Below are 16,840 nucleotides of genomic sequence, written 5' to 3' on the forward strand. Positions count from 1 at the left end.
ATTGTTTTAAACTCCTATAAGACTACCTATTCATTTGCCGTCAATGTCTTTATAGAAAGACATCACTTGTAGTTCTGTTCCAGAAAATCGAAACTTGAAATGGACCAATTTTACATGAATCGATAGGAATAAATGCCAAAGCCTGAATTAAGGTCTTTTGACATTTCTTGCCTGGAAAAAGCAATGTATAGGTTGAAATACTGCATTGTACATGTACAACAATATGCATTCTTAGCTGGAATAATTTGCAAAACAAAGTAAATCACTGAATTTAATGCAAACACTACATCTATTAAAATTAGATAACACTAATTTACCCAAACAAAACGCAGACTGACACAGCCTCTGTCTTACTACAACAGTCCTAAAACTCAGCTCAACTTTCAGCTTGCTTTGCTTTCCTACTGCCTGTCTCCCTTCTCATCCCATCTATCTTTCTCTTCTTCCAGTACTATCTTTCTCTCTCTCTCCCTCCCTTCTTACTCTGTTTGTGCGTTCCCCCTGTCCCCCTGCTGCTTACATTTCTTAGATCCCTCTCCCCATTTCTGCTTTCTGTCAGCGCGCAAGCGTCATCCCAGTTCAGTTGGAAGCTATCCCTTCATGTCACAGAGCTGGTGTCAAAGTCCCATGAAAGCCCTTTTTCCACTCCAGCCCTTCAACTCTGTGTTAGTTCTCCTGTCAGGTCCGATACCAATTAGCCCCTGGTTCAGACAATTTGGACATTCTGAACCTTTACTATTCATAGTGCATGTGAAGTTGTGATCAGCATGGATGAGTACTAATTCTTCAGTCGGATCATAAGTGGTAACCAATCATAGGTTTGCTTGTCTACGTTTGATCTGATGTTATGAAACTTCATGAGCTTGAGAGTCAATGTTCAGGACTTCCAGAGCCACCCTCTTTTGATTGTATAACAGTATACTATTGCCTACCGTGAGTCTGTCCAGCCCATGTGACTTGACATTCCCAGAGGTAGGAATGGTGTAATCTGACAATAGCTGAAGTATGTAATTATGTAGATATGACTTGTGTTAATTTGTTGCCTCGCCAGGATAAGGTGGCCCAGTGGGCTGATGAATGCTAATGGCATCAAAGGTAGGTATTATAGCTAATGGAAGTAAGCAGCAAGAATATAAACAAAAACATTTTAAGATTTAAGAATGTAATGCAATTTGAGAGTCACCGTAAGTTCCTGAAATCAGTGGCATTGTATGCGGCAGCCAAGCTGAGTTCAATGGGGCTCAAAGCGGAAATGTTATACTGGCTGGACTTGCTGTTAGTGGAAGTTAGTTTATACACCAATCATCACAACCCCAGGAATCATTGCAGGAGTTACTTTGTGAAATGTCACAAAGCACCTGTATAACCTTGCCTATCTCCATATCACTTACTGGAGTGACTGTTATTTTGGGAATTAATCCAAGTGTTTGTTTAGAAGACTCATGGTAAGAAATGCTGCTGCCCTAGCTTTCTCAGTATCCCAGAGGGAAAAAACCTTAGAACACTTACACCCAATGTGGTACATGCATTTGACCTCTTAATTGGCTGAATATAAACTGGCAGTGGTTAGTGTGTTAGTAATTTAGGAGTCAACCATATTCAAGAATGGAGATTTTAAAGAATGCTTACCATGGTTTCAACCAAAACGAAAAATGAAAGATTCACATTTATAATGCTTTTCGTAGGCATTGGGCATCTGAGTGCTTTGTGCCCAGAGCCTAGTGATCTAGAAACGAGTATGCTACCAGTTGAGCCTAATTGCAAATAAGAGCATTTGATAGACAATGTTTAGATTTGTTTTATGTGAACTTGGATTGCTGCAGTAAGTGAATTATATGCTGCCATTGCAAGAGGTAGCCTTAAAAAACAAAATGTTTTGGTTGCATCATTAAAAAGTTTGTTAAATGAATCCTTCGATGCATTTAAAACCATTGTCAATTTTTAACATATGGATTTAATAGTATAATATGTATGTAAATATTTCTTGTAAACTTTGAGTATAATTATAAATCTTGCCAACTTACCGAGAAACTTGATTTGTTTCTTATCTTTGCACTATTTTTCTATTTCCATTTGGTTTTTCATTCACCAGTGCTTTAAGCTGCTGCTTTTTGTCTTGCTTTTCATGTTTTCTTAAACCAATTTGCGATCTTAGCAGTAAACGTACTAACAAACTTGTGCTTATTTCTTCCTAACAATCCTTGTCCAACAATGTTTGCTTTTTTTGTCTATAGTCTGGCTGAACAAGTTCCGCCTTGCTTGGCACATGAGACTTCCCTTCCCTCTCCTTGGGGTACTCCAGCTTTATCCAGGAAAAGGTACTAGCCTAGTAGGAATAATTTAGCCTAGTTTTTCTAACACTGATTCACCTTAAAATGTTCTCTAATGTTGTTGTATAGCTTTCACACTTAGATCTGTCAGGGGATCTTTTTCTTTTTAACTTTCTACCTTACTTTTTCCTAAGCTACTTTCAGTGCAGACTGAATGGACCTTTTCTGTTCTCCATGACTCTATAACTATGACTCCAGCAATGCCAAGATGTAGCTTGCAGGTTTCTCAATAGCTTCTCCATATTAGGTGATGCTTGAGATGCTTTGGATTTTTATATTAATATAATATACTGTGAGTAGTGAATGATCACCTGGCTGCAAGGTGCCTGCCCAGCAGTTTGATCATACACCCTGCAAAATTTGATCATTGGAAGATACCCTAAATTACTCGCCAGTTCAAGGAGGGGTGCAAATCTTCATAATATGTGCAGTCCAGTGTTCTAACAATGGAGCATGTGAGCTGGCCAACTTAACCTTTCCCAAAGTCATTTTATTTAAACTTCCTTTATTCAAGTGTGAATCTTGCTGGAAGAAAGATGCAATGTGCTAAGAGGTTGCTGTACATGAGAGAATGACCAATCTATGATAGCCTTCCACCTCATAAGGTGGTGGTTTGTAGTCAGCAGTGGTCAATTCTGTGTTAAGCATTGCCTGGTGTGGCTCAGCAGTTACGTCTGGCATTACAGCCTCTGGCATATTTACTGTAGAGGATCAAAGTGGCCTGGGAAGGTGCACGATTCATTAGCCACAAGATTTTCTTTGGGCCGCCTTCTCTGCCAGGTGAAGTTTTCGTTCCTGATCGCCTTTCCAATGTCCTTCCAAACAGTCAGCTTTCAGAGGTCATGGCTGTAAGCAACTGTCTTCTAGTTGTCCATGTCAATATCCAGCATCTTTATAAATTGCTTGCAGTGTCTTTGTAGTGTAGGTATGGATGTCCAGGAGATCGTGACCCCCGTGGTCAACGCAGAAGATCTTTGTGTATATGGCCGTCATCCATCTGATGGACATGGCCAAACCAGTGCACTCATTTTTGACTTAGCAATGAGCATATGCCTATGGAATTAGCTCCTTCTAGGATTGGTGATGATGGCCTGCCCTGCAATGCCAAGGATGCGTTTTAGATGGCAAAGGTGAAAACTGGTTCAGTGTTTTCTCTTGCGTACCATATGTTGTCCAGTTTTCACCGATGTGGAGGAGTGCACCAAACGCTTCGCAGGTGTGTGTGTGTGTCTGTCTATTTGCTACCTGATGAAGGCTTGGTGCGCCTTTGTCTTGGATCATGGCTGAACAACTTTCCATCAATGTGGCATTTAAGTGAACACCCTCTGTAGGTGACCTGAAAGCATATCAAGCAGCAAAATAATTCCATCCATTTTGAGCCTGCTATGCATCAGAAAGCAATAAAAGTGTTGCTCCATTATAGCTGACCTTATCCATCATATCGCCATGGAAAGAAATCACACTGAGCAGCTATGGCAAGCAGCCAATTTTCTCTACAAGCTTAAATGGACTTTCTTTGTTCACATGGCTTATTGTCTTGGTGAGATCAATGAAGGCAACGTATATCAGTCTCCTCTGCTAACGGCTTTTCTTTTGCACCTGCCAGACTGAGAAGGCTATGTCAGTTGTAGATCTTCCAATCCTGAAACCACACTGAAATTGAAGGGAGATGAGTCCAGCTGTGATCTGCAGTCCAATGAGGGCAACATGGGCAAATATTTTTCTTGTCATGTTCAGCAGCTGACAATCACTGTGATTGTCCTTGTTTTTAAGCAGAGTCACTATCTTCTTCATACATACTCTGGAGCACTGTCTTTTCCCTGCAGCAGAGGCAGATGCTGCAGGAGTGCCCTTTTCCTTAGCTTGATAAGTTCAAATGGCATAGCACCAGCACCTGAAGCTTGACTCATGGCAAGTAAGTCAATAGCTTTGCTAAGCTCCTCCACTGGAGGCCAAGCTCTGCCAAGACAGACAGGCTTTTTTTGGTGTCTGGAATTTCCTGATTCTACCACATTGCCCACAACAGACATCAAACTAACTGGCATATAGTTTCTGTTTTCTGCTTGCCTCCACTCTTGAATACAAGGGCCAGATTTGCTATTTTTCAATCTAATGGAACCTTTCTAGAATGTAGTGCATCTTGGAAAGTTAACACCAACATATCTACTACCTCATTAGACACCTCATTTAAGACCCTAGGATAAAGTCCAACAGGACCTAGAGAATTGTCAACCCGCAGCCCAATCAGTTTTCAGTACAGCTTCCCTAATGATTGTAATTTTATCAAGTTCCCCTCCTACCTCCAGATCTAGAGTTGTTACTTGAAATGTTTTTGTGTCCTCTTAAGTGAAGAAAGAAGAATCATATTTGTCCATTTCATTCACTGTTTCCTGATTATCTACCATTGACTCCCTATTGTCACGCTCTAGAGCACCAACACTCACTACTTTTGTCCTTTAAATACCTGCAGAAACTGTTGCTCTTCATTTTAACATTTAGACCTACCTTCCTCTCATACTCTTAATTTCCTGATTAACCTTCTAGTCATTCTCTGCCATACTTTATACTCTAACCAATCATCTGACCTGCTACTCATCTTTGTGTATGCTGTATGCTTTTTCCTTAAATTTGAAGCTTTCCTTAATTTCTTAAATTAAGCCTCTCCTTAGTAGTTTTCTTTTGTAGTAGGGATATATTTATTCTGAGTATTCTGAAATGTTCCCTTAAATGACTGGTACTACCTCTCGAATGATCTATCTCTTAGCTTGTATCCCAGTTTATTTCAGCTTGTTAGCTTTCATACCCACATTGTTGCCCTTATTTAAGTTTAAGGTACCAGTCTTTGACCCACTCTTCCAAACTGGATGTAAAATTTAATCACGTTGTGATTGTCACTAGGGTTAAAATCATCCATGATTATTGCTGTACCTTTCTCGCAATATTTCTTCTTATATATTTTGTCCTATCTTGTGGTTACTGTTAGGGGATCTGTAGACCACTCACTCCCACAAGAGATTTATTTCTCCTACTATTCTTCACCACCCAAAACAATTTTCTACATCCTGGTCTCCTGATTGGTGAGGACAAGGTCAAGAAGCTGGACACTATCCAGGGCAAAGCAGCCTCCTTGATTGGTAGCCCATCCACAAAAATCCATTTCCTTCACCTTTGATGCTTAGTAGTAGCACTGTGTACATCTACAAAACCCACTGCAAGAATGCAGCAAACTCCTTAGTAGCTTTCAAACCCACAACCACTAACATCTAGAATGATAAGGGCAGCAGATTCATGGAAACAGCAACATCTGGAGATTACCTTCCAAGCCACGCACCATCCTGACTTGGAAATTGACTGCCATTCCTTCACTGTTGCTGGGTCAAAATCCTGGGACTTCCTCCCAAAAAGCACTGTGGATGTACTCACAGCACATGGACTTGAATGGTTCAAGAAGGAAGCTCACCACCACTACCTGGAGAGAAATTCAGGGTGGACATTAAATGCTGGCCTAGGAAGCGCAGCCCACATCTCTTGAATGAATAAAGTAAAACATAGGTTTTTCTATTTTGTTGGTTGCCGCCTCACCTGCTATAAACCAAGTTTAGCAGTTGTATCCTTTAGGACACAACCAGCTTGACGCTATCAGTCCATTCTTGGTGAGCGTACCCAGAATAGGTTCTGTGTCCTTACTACTCTCACTGCTTCTTCCAATTGGTATTCAACATGGAGGAGTATTATTTCATCAGCTAAGGAGGGGAAGCAGGAAGTGGTAACCAGCAGGTTTGATCAGATGCCATCATGATTCCTGCACCCACCACCACCCCACCCCCCCCCCCCCCCAAACCAACTCCACTAAGGGGGACTTTGCAGGGTCAGTGGGACTGGGTTTGCTGCTGCTGTTGTTTCCAGTGCCTTGGCCAATGCATGTAGTCCATCCAGTTTAATTTTTTCAGACTTTGGTGGTTTGGTATCACTGTCTGTCTTGCTTGGCTTTTTCAGAGGGCATTTAAAAAGTCAACCACATTTCTGTAGGTCTGCAGTCACATGTTGACCAGACCAGGTAAAGAAAGCAGATTTCCTTTCCTAAAACCAGATTGGTATTTACAAAAATCAACAATGTTTTCATGGCCATCATTACTGAAGCTAGCTTTTAATTCCAGATCTAAGAATTTAGTTAATATTCCACCAGCTCCCATGGCGTTTCACAACTACTCAGGCACTGAAAAAGTTAATGTCCAAATGCAGCGCGATCTGGACGATATCCAGGCTTGGACTGACGTGACAAGTTAAATTTGCATCACACGAGTGCCAGGCAATGACCTTCTCCAACAAGAGAGAATTTAACCATTGCCCCTTGACATTCAGTGACATTATCATCACTGAATCCCCCACGATTAACATTCTAGGGGTTACCATTGACCAGAAACTGAAGTGGATTAGTCACACAAATACTGTGGCTACCTGAACAGATCAAAGGCTAGGAATCCTGTGCTGAGTAAGTCATCCCCTGACTCTCCAAAGCCTGGCCACTATCTAAAAGGCACAAGTCAGGGGTGTAATGGAATACTCTCCATCTGTTGAGATGAATGCAGCTCCAATAACACTCAAAGCATAACACCACCTTCCAAACCCATGATCAGTGCCATCTAGGAGGGCAAGTGTAGCAGATACCTGGGAAAGTCACCACCTAGGACCTCCTCTCCATACCACTCACAATCCTGACTTGGAAATATATCGCGGTTCGTTTTTTGGCGCTGGGTCAAAATCCTGGATCTCCCTTCCTAACAACATGAGTGTACCTACACTTCAGGGATTCTAACTGTTCAAGGGATGGGCAGTAAATGCTGGCCTGGCCAGTGACGCCCACGTCCATAAATTCATTTAAAAAAAAATTGCCACAAACAAATGCCGATCAACGGCCATATCCAACAAGAGAGAATTTAACCACCTACCCCTCAATGGCAGAACTGTCACTGAATAAATGCTGGGTTGGCCAGCAACACCCATATCCAGTGAATGAATAACAAAAAAGCTCAACCATTTTCTTGTCAAATTGCAGAGCAGGCTGGAGGGACAAATGACCTGCTAATTTTTTCACTATTTTCACTGGATAAAATGCCTGACATTTCAAAAGCTTAAATCTGGAACTGAAGCATTATAAAAATTGTTTCTGCCCAAAATAAATCAAGGGGGAATGGTGTTTTATCTTGCATGTTACAATAGAAATGTGCATTATATTTCACAAAAACTTACCTCTATTATTGCAGTGAATGATAAATGGGATGCTTTGTTTGCAGTTCATAACTTGATATTCTTGGTTGAAGAGTCCCCTTTTGTTTGCAGTTTGAGGAAAAATAGGCTTACCAGGTGCTATGATATGTTCAGAGTAGAAAGCATACAGATCTAAGTTTGGCATCATTAATGCTGAAAGAAAACATCTCTAGGCATTTAAGAATGAGAGGTACATGTTTAATGAATATACTCACCTATTGCAACTTGAAGCCTCAGAATATTGATAAATCACAGCTGGTTAAACTGTTAAAGATAGTTTTCTTTCCAAAGTTGTCTGAGATGTTGATATTAAAACAATAGATGTTGATATATTAGTTTGGTATCTAGATAATAAAATGCATTAGGTGGCTCAAGTATAGATGTAAATACATTCCTCTTTGTTTACCAAGTAATATCTCTTAAATGTTTAAGGGACAATTTTCTCCTGAAATTTAATCATGTGAGAAAGATGGGTATACAGCTGACTCCTTTTAAAGAATTGAAGCCATGTATTTTGCAAATAGGAATTGCTCTTTAAATATTTCGCTGTTTATAATTTTAGAAAATAGTGCTATTATATAATGAGCTACAGCAGCCTTGTAGTATTTTATTCTTCAGGGAAGATTGGGTAATTAGAGAAAAAAACTTGCATTTTGACTTCAGAATGGTTTAAATGTACAGGTATAGAAATGTGTAAGCCTTTATGCTTTAATTTTATACATATTCAATAATTTAGAAACATGATTTTTGAATTTATTTTTGTTTTGCTTTTGTTTAGTCTACCGTGACTACAGTGTGATGCATATAATTTTGCTTTTTGTGTAGGCCAGGCTATCATACCGTTTCGACACCGCCTGTGTTTCCAGCCAAATCTGTCACAGAAGTGAAGCTACACAATGCACTGACATCGTTGCATTCTTCTGATCCTGTCATAATACATCCAGGAGCTGTACTTGCAACATTAGACCTCTTGGCCTCAGTCAGTGCCAATGAACAACCTGAGGTAGATAAGATGGGATTCAAAAAGAGAACAATTGCTTGAAATATTAGTAATATTACCACTAACGTGTGTGTGTGTGTGTGTGTGTGTGTATGTAAACCTGTGATTCAGCTAAGCTAAAATTGGGGGAAATTAAGAGAAAATAATTGAAATAAAATCTAAACACATTTCTCCTCTATTTTTGCCCAACGTTAGATATTTTCCCACTAAATCTTTATTGAATATCTTCCTAATTTTTATGAAACACTTTGCTTCAAAAGTCTTTCTATGCTTGTGAAAAAATAACAATCTTCTCAACACTGCTTTATACATGTGTTAATAATTTTATGACTGCTTGTGGGGGTATCTTCATTTCTGCTTGAAACAGAGTGGGTGTACTACCTCTGCTGCCCACCTGATGTTAGCATGAGGGGGCTTGCATCTTGTTGTGGCAGTTATGATCAGAGCAACACCAGGATAAAACAGTTCCCTTAAATGCATTTTAACTTATGATCTTTTTGCCAGATGATTATTATAGTATTGGATAAGAAGTCACAAAACTGCTGAATGCACCAGTTTTCTAAGAAATGTATTTAGACAGTAGAAAATTAATTCAGATCTACCATTTTATTTTCTCCCTTTTGTGATTTTATTTTTTGCCCTTTAAAGGGAAAGATGAATTCCACAGGTATTGGCGGTATGACCAAGGGATTCACCCTGGCCAGATCCAATACTGTGTTCATCTAACATGAAGGTGCATACGGGTTTTTTAGTAAAAAAAAATTTATTGCATGTTCACCCAACTCCTCCATCCTCCAAGCCAAGGGTGTTGAATCTAATGATACCATCATCTTCACTTACTGGCTGAGAGCAGCTGAATTTGCCATCTTTGCATCCATATGGTTCAGTCCTGCTTCAAATTATAACCTTTATGTACTGAAATAGGGGACTCCTACTACTTGTGTTGTGATCCACTTCTTGTAGTAATGGGAAGTAACAGAACTGCTGTAATTTCTGGATGTGAGATCGTCCAGTACTTTTGATCACCATTTCTCATTTCTGTTCCTCATTTGTGTATTGCATTTGAACCTAAATTGTATTTAAGTATGTGAAAGCATTAGTCAAATGTCATATAAAAGTACAGATTAGTTTCATACAACCAGTTTATTTCACCCTATTCACATTTGAATGATGTTCAGGCAATCTATTGAGTATGGAAATATTACCCCTTATAATTGATTTGCATAAATCATTTGATGCCTCTACTTTTTAATGTTAAATGGATTTCTAATCAACTACCTTGTATGGATTCGTTGGCGTAAAGGACATTTTCAGTGTTGTGGGATAAAAAAACTTGCTCATGCAAAGTAACATCCACTCAACATTGATGTTCAAATGAGACTAATTGCATAGAATTGGCATGTGCACAAAAATGTTAAAATTTTCCACCTGCTAGATTATTAAGAAAAGATTTTGTCGACCATTTGAGATAATTCCAATATGGTACCTTTCAGAGTGGATTTAGTTGCAGATTGTGACTTTAATATTAAAAAAAAAGTACATATACAGCTTTGCAAACCATTATCCTGGAGCTGTTTATCTCCAGCATTTAACACTGACTTTTATTTTTAACTAAAAAAAATCTGTTGACAATTTCAGATTCGAAAGCCCCTTAATTTGAGTAATATAACTGATGGTTAATTCTTGCTCAACTGTGCAAGCTGTGATTTGAGAATGCAAAAAGCCTGACAATTGTTTATAAGTAATTTTAAGTTCCCTTGCCACAACATTGCTATATTATTTATTGATCCATTGTATCATTGAAGGTCCTCTTTGCCTCTCTCAACCCCATGAACAATTTTTAAATGGGTGGCTCATATTGACTCCTTTGAGATCATTGAATTCAGAATAACTGAGAAAAAAAGGCTACCATATATGTTCCGCAGCCACTGTTTTATTAAATTGCTTTACTGCTTATTAAGTATTTTTGAAAGTGTAGTCATGTTAAAATATGCAGTAGCCAATTTGTCCACAGGATCCCACAAACAGTTAGATGAATAACCAGATAATTGGTTGAGTAATGTCAGTTGAGAGGTGATTGATGGTCAGAACACTGGGAGTGTTGCCCTGTTCTTCTCTCAACTACATATTTTGTTCGCATGAAAAAGCAAATCCTTCAATCCAAAAGGTGCATCACCAAAAGAGTTTATGTCCTGAAGCCTGTACCACAATCATGTTATGATTCTTTTTATTTTTAAATAAGGTCGTAATGTAAATCCTGGTTAGTTTATGCTGAATTCTACAGTTGGCTTTGCTCACAAAGCAGAGAGGTTTAAGCTGACATTCTGACAAAATTAAAACTTGAAAAAATTGTTTTAGGGCTGGCCTGTGTTACAAATGTATGGTTTAAAAAATATAGTTAAATGTATGTATTTACAAAATTTACCAGAGTTTCAGAAATAATTAAAGCAAACATTGTGACTGAATTCAGTACTGAAAGAGTTTACTTAATGCCAGAAATATGGAGATGTTGTAAGTGGTTTTGTAAACTGCTGCAAGAAAATTTGACTAATTCCTGTTGACGATTATTCCAATATTTGAAAAGATCACATGGTGAGGGATGGGGCGCTATAGTATTGGATTTCAAACCGTCTTCTCAGAGACAACTGGTTAGTTATTACAACCAGGGATTCTTCCTAAAAAAAAAAAATTCCCTTTTTTATCCTAAGTACAGCAGGTCACTTGCAGATTTTCACCTTGACAGAAAGCTAAAACGTTGCAAACCACGGATTAATCCTCCTCAGCACAAAGTTCAGTTGGTTGAGTTTTAACCTGTATTTTCTTTCTAACCCTTTCTTTCTTGTCTGTCTTAGTATGCATTAGATCTGCAGCTTGCAGTGGCTAATATCTTGCAGTCACTCATCCATTCGGAAAGAAACCAACAAGTAATGTGTGAAGCAGGACTTCATGCACGGCTTCTACAAAGGTGTAGTTCTGCTTTGTCTGATGAAGACCATCCTCTACACCCGCCACTCCAGAGGATGTTTGAGAGATTGGCTTCGCAATCATTAGAACCAATGGTCCTTAGGTAGGATGTATAAATACTGTACTTGTAAAGTTGGTAATTAATCTCGGGTATTTAAGTTATTGGTGTCTATCGGAAATCTACTCCAGCAATGTTAGAAAAGTTGCTTTGATTTACTGTAGTAAAAAATCTTCAGCTAAATGTTCTCAATATTCAGATAGTAGCTGCCTGACGGCTCAGCAACAGTTTTTATCTTCCATAACTGTCAGGAATGAATGTTAAAATGCAACTGTCCTTTGGATTTCGATCTCCATGCCAAGTTAACGTTACTAGAAAGGCAAACCAGCTTCTGACCCACCATCATCGTGTTTACCCCAAATTCAACTAACTTGCAAACATTCTATTACTGGTGCATTAACTTCATAAGCAGAATTATAAAGCACGGTTCAGCACCACTTTCCTGAATAAATGTGCAAGCATGGTCAACTGCTAAGACCAATTTCAGAGCTGATGGCAAAAATATATGTAGCCCAGTTTAACTCAACTGCCACCACCAGCATTGACTGGAAATTTGACAGTTGGCAGGAGAAAAGATTCAATCTCTTCCTCTTTTCCTCAGTTGAAGCTTGGATCGAAACAAAGCAGTTCAACATCCCCATTGATAAAATGAAAATTGAAATTGTCCCTTGACTTTTTTCCCCCTTTTCTGTTTCCCTTTTTCTTTCTCAACAACTTGTCTTTCCCCCACCAGACATGCTTGAGAATATCTGGCAAATGATTGTTTTAACCCATCAGCAAATCTGTTTGAACAACAGAAAAAAATCACTTCAAAGTGCTTTACAGTCCAGTCATATTTTTGAAGAGCAGTCACTGTTGTAGAAAACATGGCAGTCAATTTGTGCCCAGCGATCTCCCACAGACGGAAATGTGATAGTGAAGAGATGATTTGTTTTTAGTGAAATTGAGGAATGATTAATGGCCTGATGACTAAGGCTAAGTCCCCTATGCTTCAAAACAGTGCCATGGGATTCTTTATGCTCACCTGAGAGAGCAGAAGGAGCTTTGGTTTATTGCCTCATCTGAAAGCTGCTGCCTTCCACCGTGCAGCACTCTCTTCAAACTGCACAGGAATGTCAGTCTAGGTTCTCGTGCTGGTTTGGGACTTGAAGCCGCAGACTTCCGACTCAGGCAAGGATGTTACCAACTGACCTCAGAGTCTCACTGTCCTCTGCCAAGTTATCCATTGCTCCAGAATTGCCCTAGGATGCAAGGCTATCTTTTTAACATGAAGCTAAACTAAAGTTTCACAAATACAAATTCACAAACCAAACGCAAACTTAAAACTATACCTTATTTCTAACACAAACAAATGGGGTGGCATAGTGCTTAGCACAGCTGTCTCGTAGCACTAGGGACTGGAGTTCAATTCGCAGCTTGGGTCACTGTGTGGAGTCTGCACTTTCTCCCTTTGTCTACTTAGATTTCCTCTGGCTGCTCCGGTTTCTTCCCACGGTCCAAAAGCCAAAAGAACAAAGAAAATTACGGCACTGGGACAGGCCCTTCGGCCCTCCAAGTCTGCACTGACCATGCTGCCCAACTTAACTAAAACCCCCTACCCTTCCGGGGACCATATCCCTCTATTCCAGTTCTATTCATGTACTTGTCAAGACGCCCCTTAAAAGTCACTATTGTATCCGCTTCCACTACCTCCCCTGGTAACGAGCCCCAGGCACCCACTACTCTCCATGTAAAAAATCTGTCTTGTACATCTCCTTTTAACCTTGCCCTCGCACCTTAAACCTATGCCCCCTAGTAATTGACTCTTCCACCTTGGGAAAAAGCTTCTGACCATTCTCTCCACGCCCCTCGTAATCTTGTAGATTTCAATCAGGTTTCCCCTCAACCTCCTTCACTCCAGTAAGAACAAACTCTTGCTGGTTAGATGCACTCACCATACTAAATTCTCCTCAGTGTACTCGAACAGGCACCAGAGTGTGTCAACTAGGAGATTTTCAAAGTAACTTCATTACAGTGTTAATGCAAGTTTACTTGTGATACCAATAAATAAACTTCTAAATTTAAGTGCCATTCACCTCATGTCATTGTTCCAACTTCTCCTTTGTAGACCTGCAATTTTCTTTCTCCAAGTAATGAACTAATTCTTGTTTGAAAGCCCTGATTTGAATTTGCCTCTACCATGCTCTTAGGCAGTGCGCTTCAGACAGCCACTTGCTATAAAAGCGTTTTTCCCCATGTCACTGTTGTTTGATTTGCCAGTTGCATTAAAGCACTGCCCTCTGGCTCTCATTCATTCCATTAATGGGTACAGTTTTTCTCCATTTATTCTGTCCAGATCCCTCATGACTTTTATCAAACCTCCTTTCGACTTTCTTTTCTCCAAGGAAAACAGCCCCAGACTCTTCAATCTATCCGTGTAAATGAAGCTGCCCATCTCTAAGATGATTCTTGTGAATCTTTTCTACACTCACTCCCAATGCTTTCACATCCTCCCTAAAGGGTGATGCCCAAAACTGGATGCAATACTCTGGTTGAGACCAAATCTTCAGGTTTATCATAATTTCCTTGTTTTTGTCCTTTTAAATTCATTTATGGGATGTGGGCATTGCTGGCCAGGTCAGCATTTATTGCCCATCCCCAGTTGCCTGTGAAGAGGTGATGGCAAGCTGGCTTCATGAACCGCTGCAGTCCTGAAATGTAGGCACACCTAAAATGTGATTAGGGAGGGAATTCCAGGATTTTGACTTAGTGAAGGAATGGCCATATATATCCAAATCAGGATGATGAATGATTTGGAGGGGAACCTCCAGCAGTGATGTTCCCAGGTATCTGCTGCTCTGTCCTTCTAGATAGTACTAGTCATGGGCTTGAATGGTGCTGCCTAAACAACTCTGGTGAGTTCCTGCAATGCATCTTGTGGATGATGCACACGATTACTACTGTTCGTTGGCAGTGGATTGAATGGTTGTAGAAAGGGTAGCAATCAAAGTGGGCTGCTTTGACCTGATGGTGTCGAGCTCCTTGAGTGTTGTTGGAGCTGCACTCACCCAGGCAAGTGGATGGTACCCAACTGCGCTTCTGGCTTATGCCTTATAGATGATAGACAGGAGAATCAGGAGGTGAGTAACTCATGGTCCCTACCCTTTGATCTCATCTGGTAACCACAATATTTATCTGGCTAGTCCAAGTCAGTTTCTGGTCAATGGTAACCCCCAGAATGTTAATAGTGGGATATTCAGCGATGGTAATGCCATTGAATATCAAAGGTCGATGGTTAGATCCTCTTTTGTTGGAGATGGTCATTGCCTGGCACTTGTGTGATGTGAACGTTACCTGTCAGTTGTCAGCTTAAGCCTGGATATTGTCCAGGTCTTGCTTCATTTAGACATGAACTGCTTCAATTACTGAGGACTCCCAAATGATATTGAACATTTTGAAGTCATCAGTAAACATCCCCACTTCTGACCTTTTGATGGATGGAAGATGATTGATGGAACAGCTGAAGGTGGTTGGGCCTCAGACATTATTCTGAGGAACTTCTGCAGAGATGTCCTGGAGCTGAGATGATTGATGTCTAATCACCGCAACCATCTTCCTTTATGCCAGGTATGACTCCAACCAGTGGAGCGTTTTCCCCGATTCCCATTGACTCCAGTTTTGTTCAGGCTCCTTGCTGCCCTACTTGGTGAAATATTACCTTGATATTAAGGACAATCAGTTGCCTCACCTGGGATCCTATGTGCTGTGCTAGCTGCACTCCTCAACCTGTCCTGTTAGTTTCATCAATTTGTGTACACATACCTCCAGGTCTTGCCCTTTATCCCCTTTTACTTTATGTTGTCTCTCCCCGTTCTTCTGCCCAAAATGAATCACTTTCCATTTGTGTTAAATTTCATTTGCCATTTGTCTATATCCTTTTGAAGGTTAGTATCATCTCTCTCACTGTTCACAAAATGTGCAAGCTTTGTGTTGCATGTCTAATTTTGAAATGGTGCCCTTTATATCAAAGTTCATGTCATTATTCTGTATCATGTAGATTTGTGGTCCTAACGCAGATATCTGGGGATCCCCTCTATAAAACTCTTTTCAGCTCTTAAGAAATCTGTGCTTGAGTTCCTTAATCCAGATTTGACCAAGTGACAATTTTGTTCTGATTTTCATATCAAAAATATTTCTCACCACAGAGTTTGGGCTGGTTTCTCTCATTCTTGTAGCCCTTTTGGATCAAGGGTGGAAGATATGCAATTCTGCAGCTCTCTGAAATCACCTATCTAAGGACAATTAGAAAATTTATAATTAGTGTCCCTGCAATTTCCATTCTTTCTTGAATAGAATCCCTTCAGTACAAAAGGAGGCCGTTTGGCTCATTGACTCTGCACCGACCACAATCCCACTCAGGCCCCGTAACCCCACCTATTTACCCTGCTATTCTTCCTGACACTAAGGGTCAATTTAGCATGGCCTGTAAACATAACCTATGCATCTTTGGACTGTGGAAAGAAACTGAAGCATCTGGAGGAAACCCAGGCAGGCACAAGGAGAATGTACAAATTCCACACAGACAGTGACTTGAGACTGGAATCTAACCCCGGGCCCAGTATCGTTGGATGCACCTTATCCATACTGGTGATTCATCAGCTTTAAATACAGCAACCTATCTCATACCATCTCTTTATCAATTTTTTTTTACGCATAAGTGTCTCAATTCATCTTTTGCTATGACTCGGGCAGCTTCACGGACTTGCCAATCTCTGCAACTTCCCCTAATCCAATAAGCGCCAGGCTATTAAATTTGCCCTCTTGTGCATCCATCCCTCCCATCAGTCCACCACTGATGATTCCTTGGTGCCCTCAACCAATTCCCTAGTCAAACCCCTCTGCCTCACAACTTTGCTCTCATTTAAGAACCTCTTTAATTCCACCTGTTTTGTCACCCGCTCCAAACATATTTTCCATAGTAGCATCCATTTTTTGATTTTGCCTTTGACTCCCCTTGGAGTATATATTGAAATATTTTTAAAATATTTAGTATAGTTTATTTTAAATGTGCATGTTCTTTTAAAACATATATGATGCTCTTTTGATATTTGAATTATGAGGTAGAATTCTCTGCAGAATTGGTACTTAGTGATTATCAAGACAAGCTATTGGATTAGCTAAAATATATTGGACATTTAACTGGAATATTACCAGAAAGAGCATCAAGAGTAGATATGCAAG

At 39.9% G+C, this 16,840-nt stretch overlaps 1 protein-coding gene across 1 annotated transcript in view; it reads left to right on the top strand.

Annotated features, from left to right (window-relative positions):
* wdfy3 (WD repeat and FYVE domain containing 3) overlaps positions 1-16,840 on the top strand; it is a 346,946-nt gene that overhangs the window by 153,021 nt on the left and 177,085 nt on the right. The window contains exons 13-15 of the mRNA XM_080191135.1: positions 2,235-2,318; positions 8,424-8,601; positions 11,451-11,665. Coding sequence (XP_080047261.1) covers positions 2,235-2,318; positions 8,424-8,601; positions 11,451-11,665 — 477 coding nt within the window. The remainder of the gene's footprint in view (positions 1-2,234; positions 2,319-8,423; positions 8,602-11,450; positions 11,666-16,840) is intronic.

The sequence above is a fragment of the Carcharhinus amblyrhynchos genome, chromosome 1, assembly GCF_965287045.1.
Source record: "Carcharhinus amblyrhynchos chromosome 1, sCarAmb.v2.hapA, whole genome shotgun sequence".
Taxonomy (NCBI): Eukaryota; Metazoa; Chordata; class Chondrichthyes; order Carcharhiniformes; family Carcharhinidae; genus Carcharhinus; species Carcharhinus amblyrhynchos.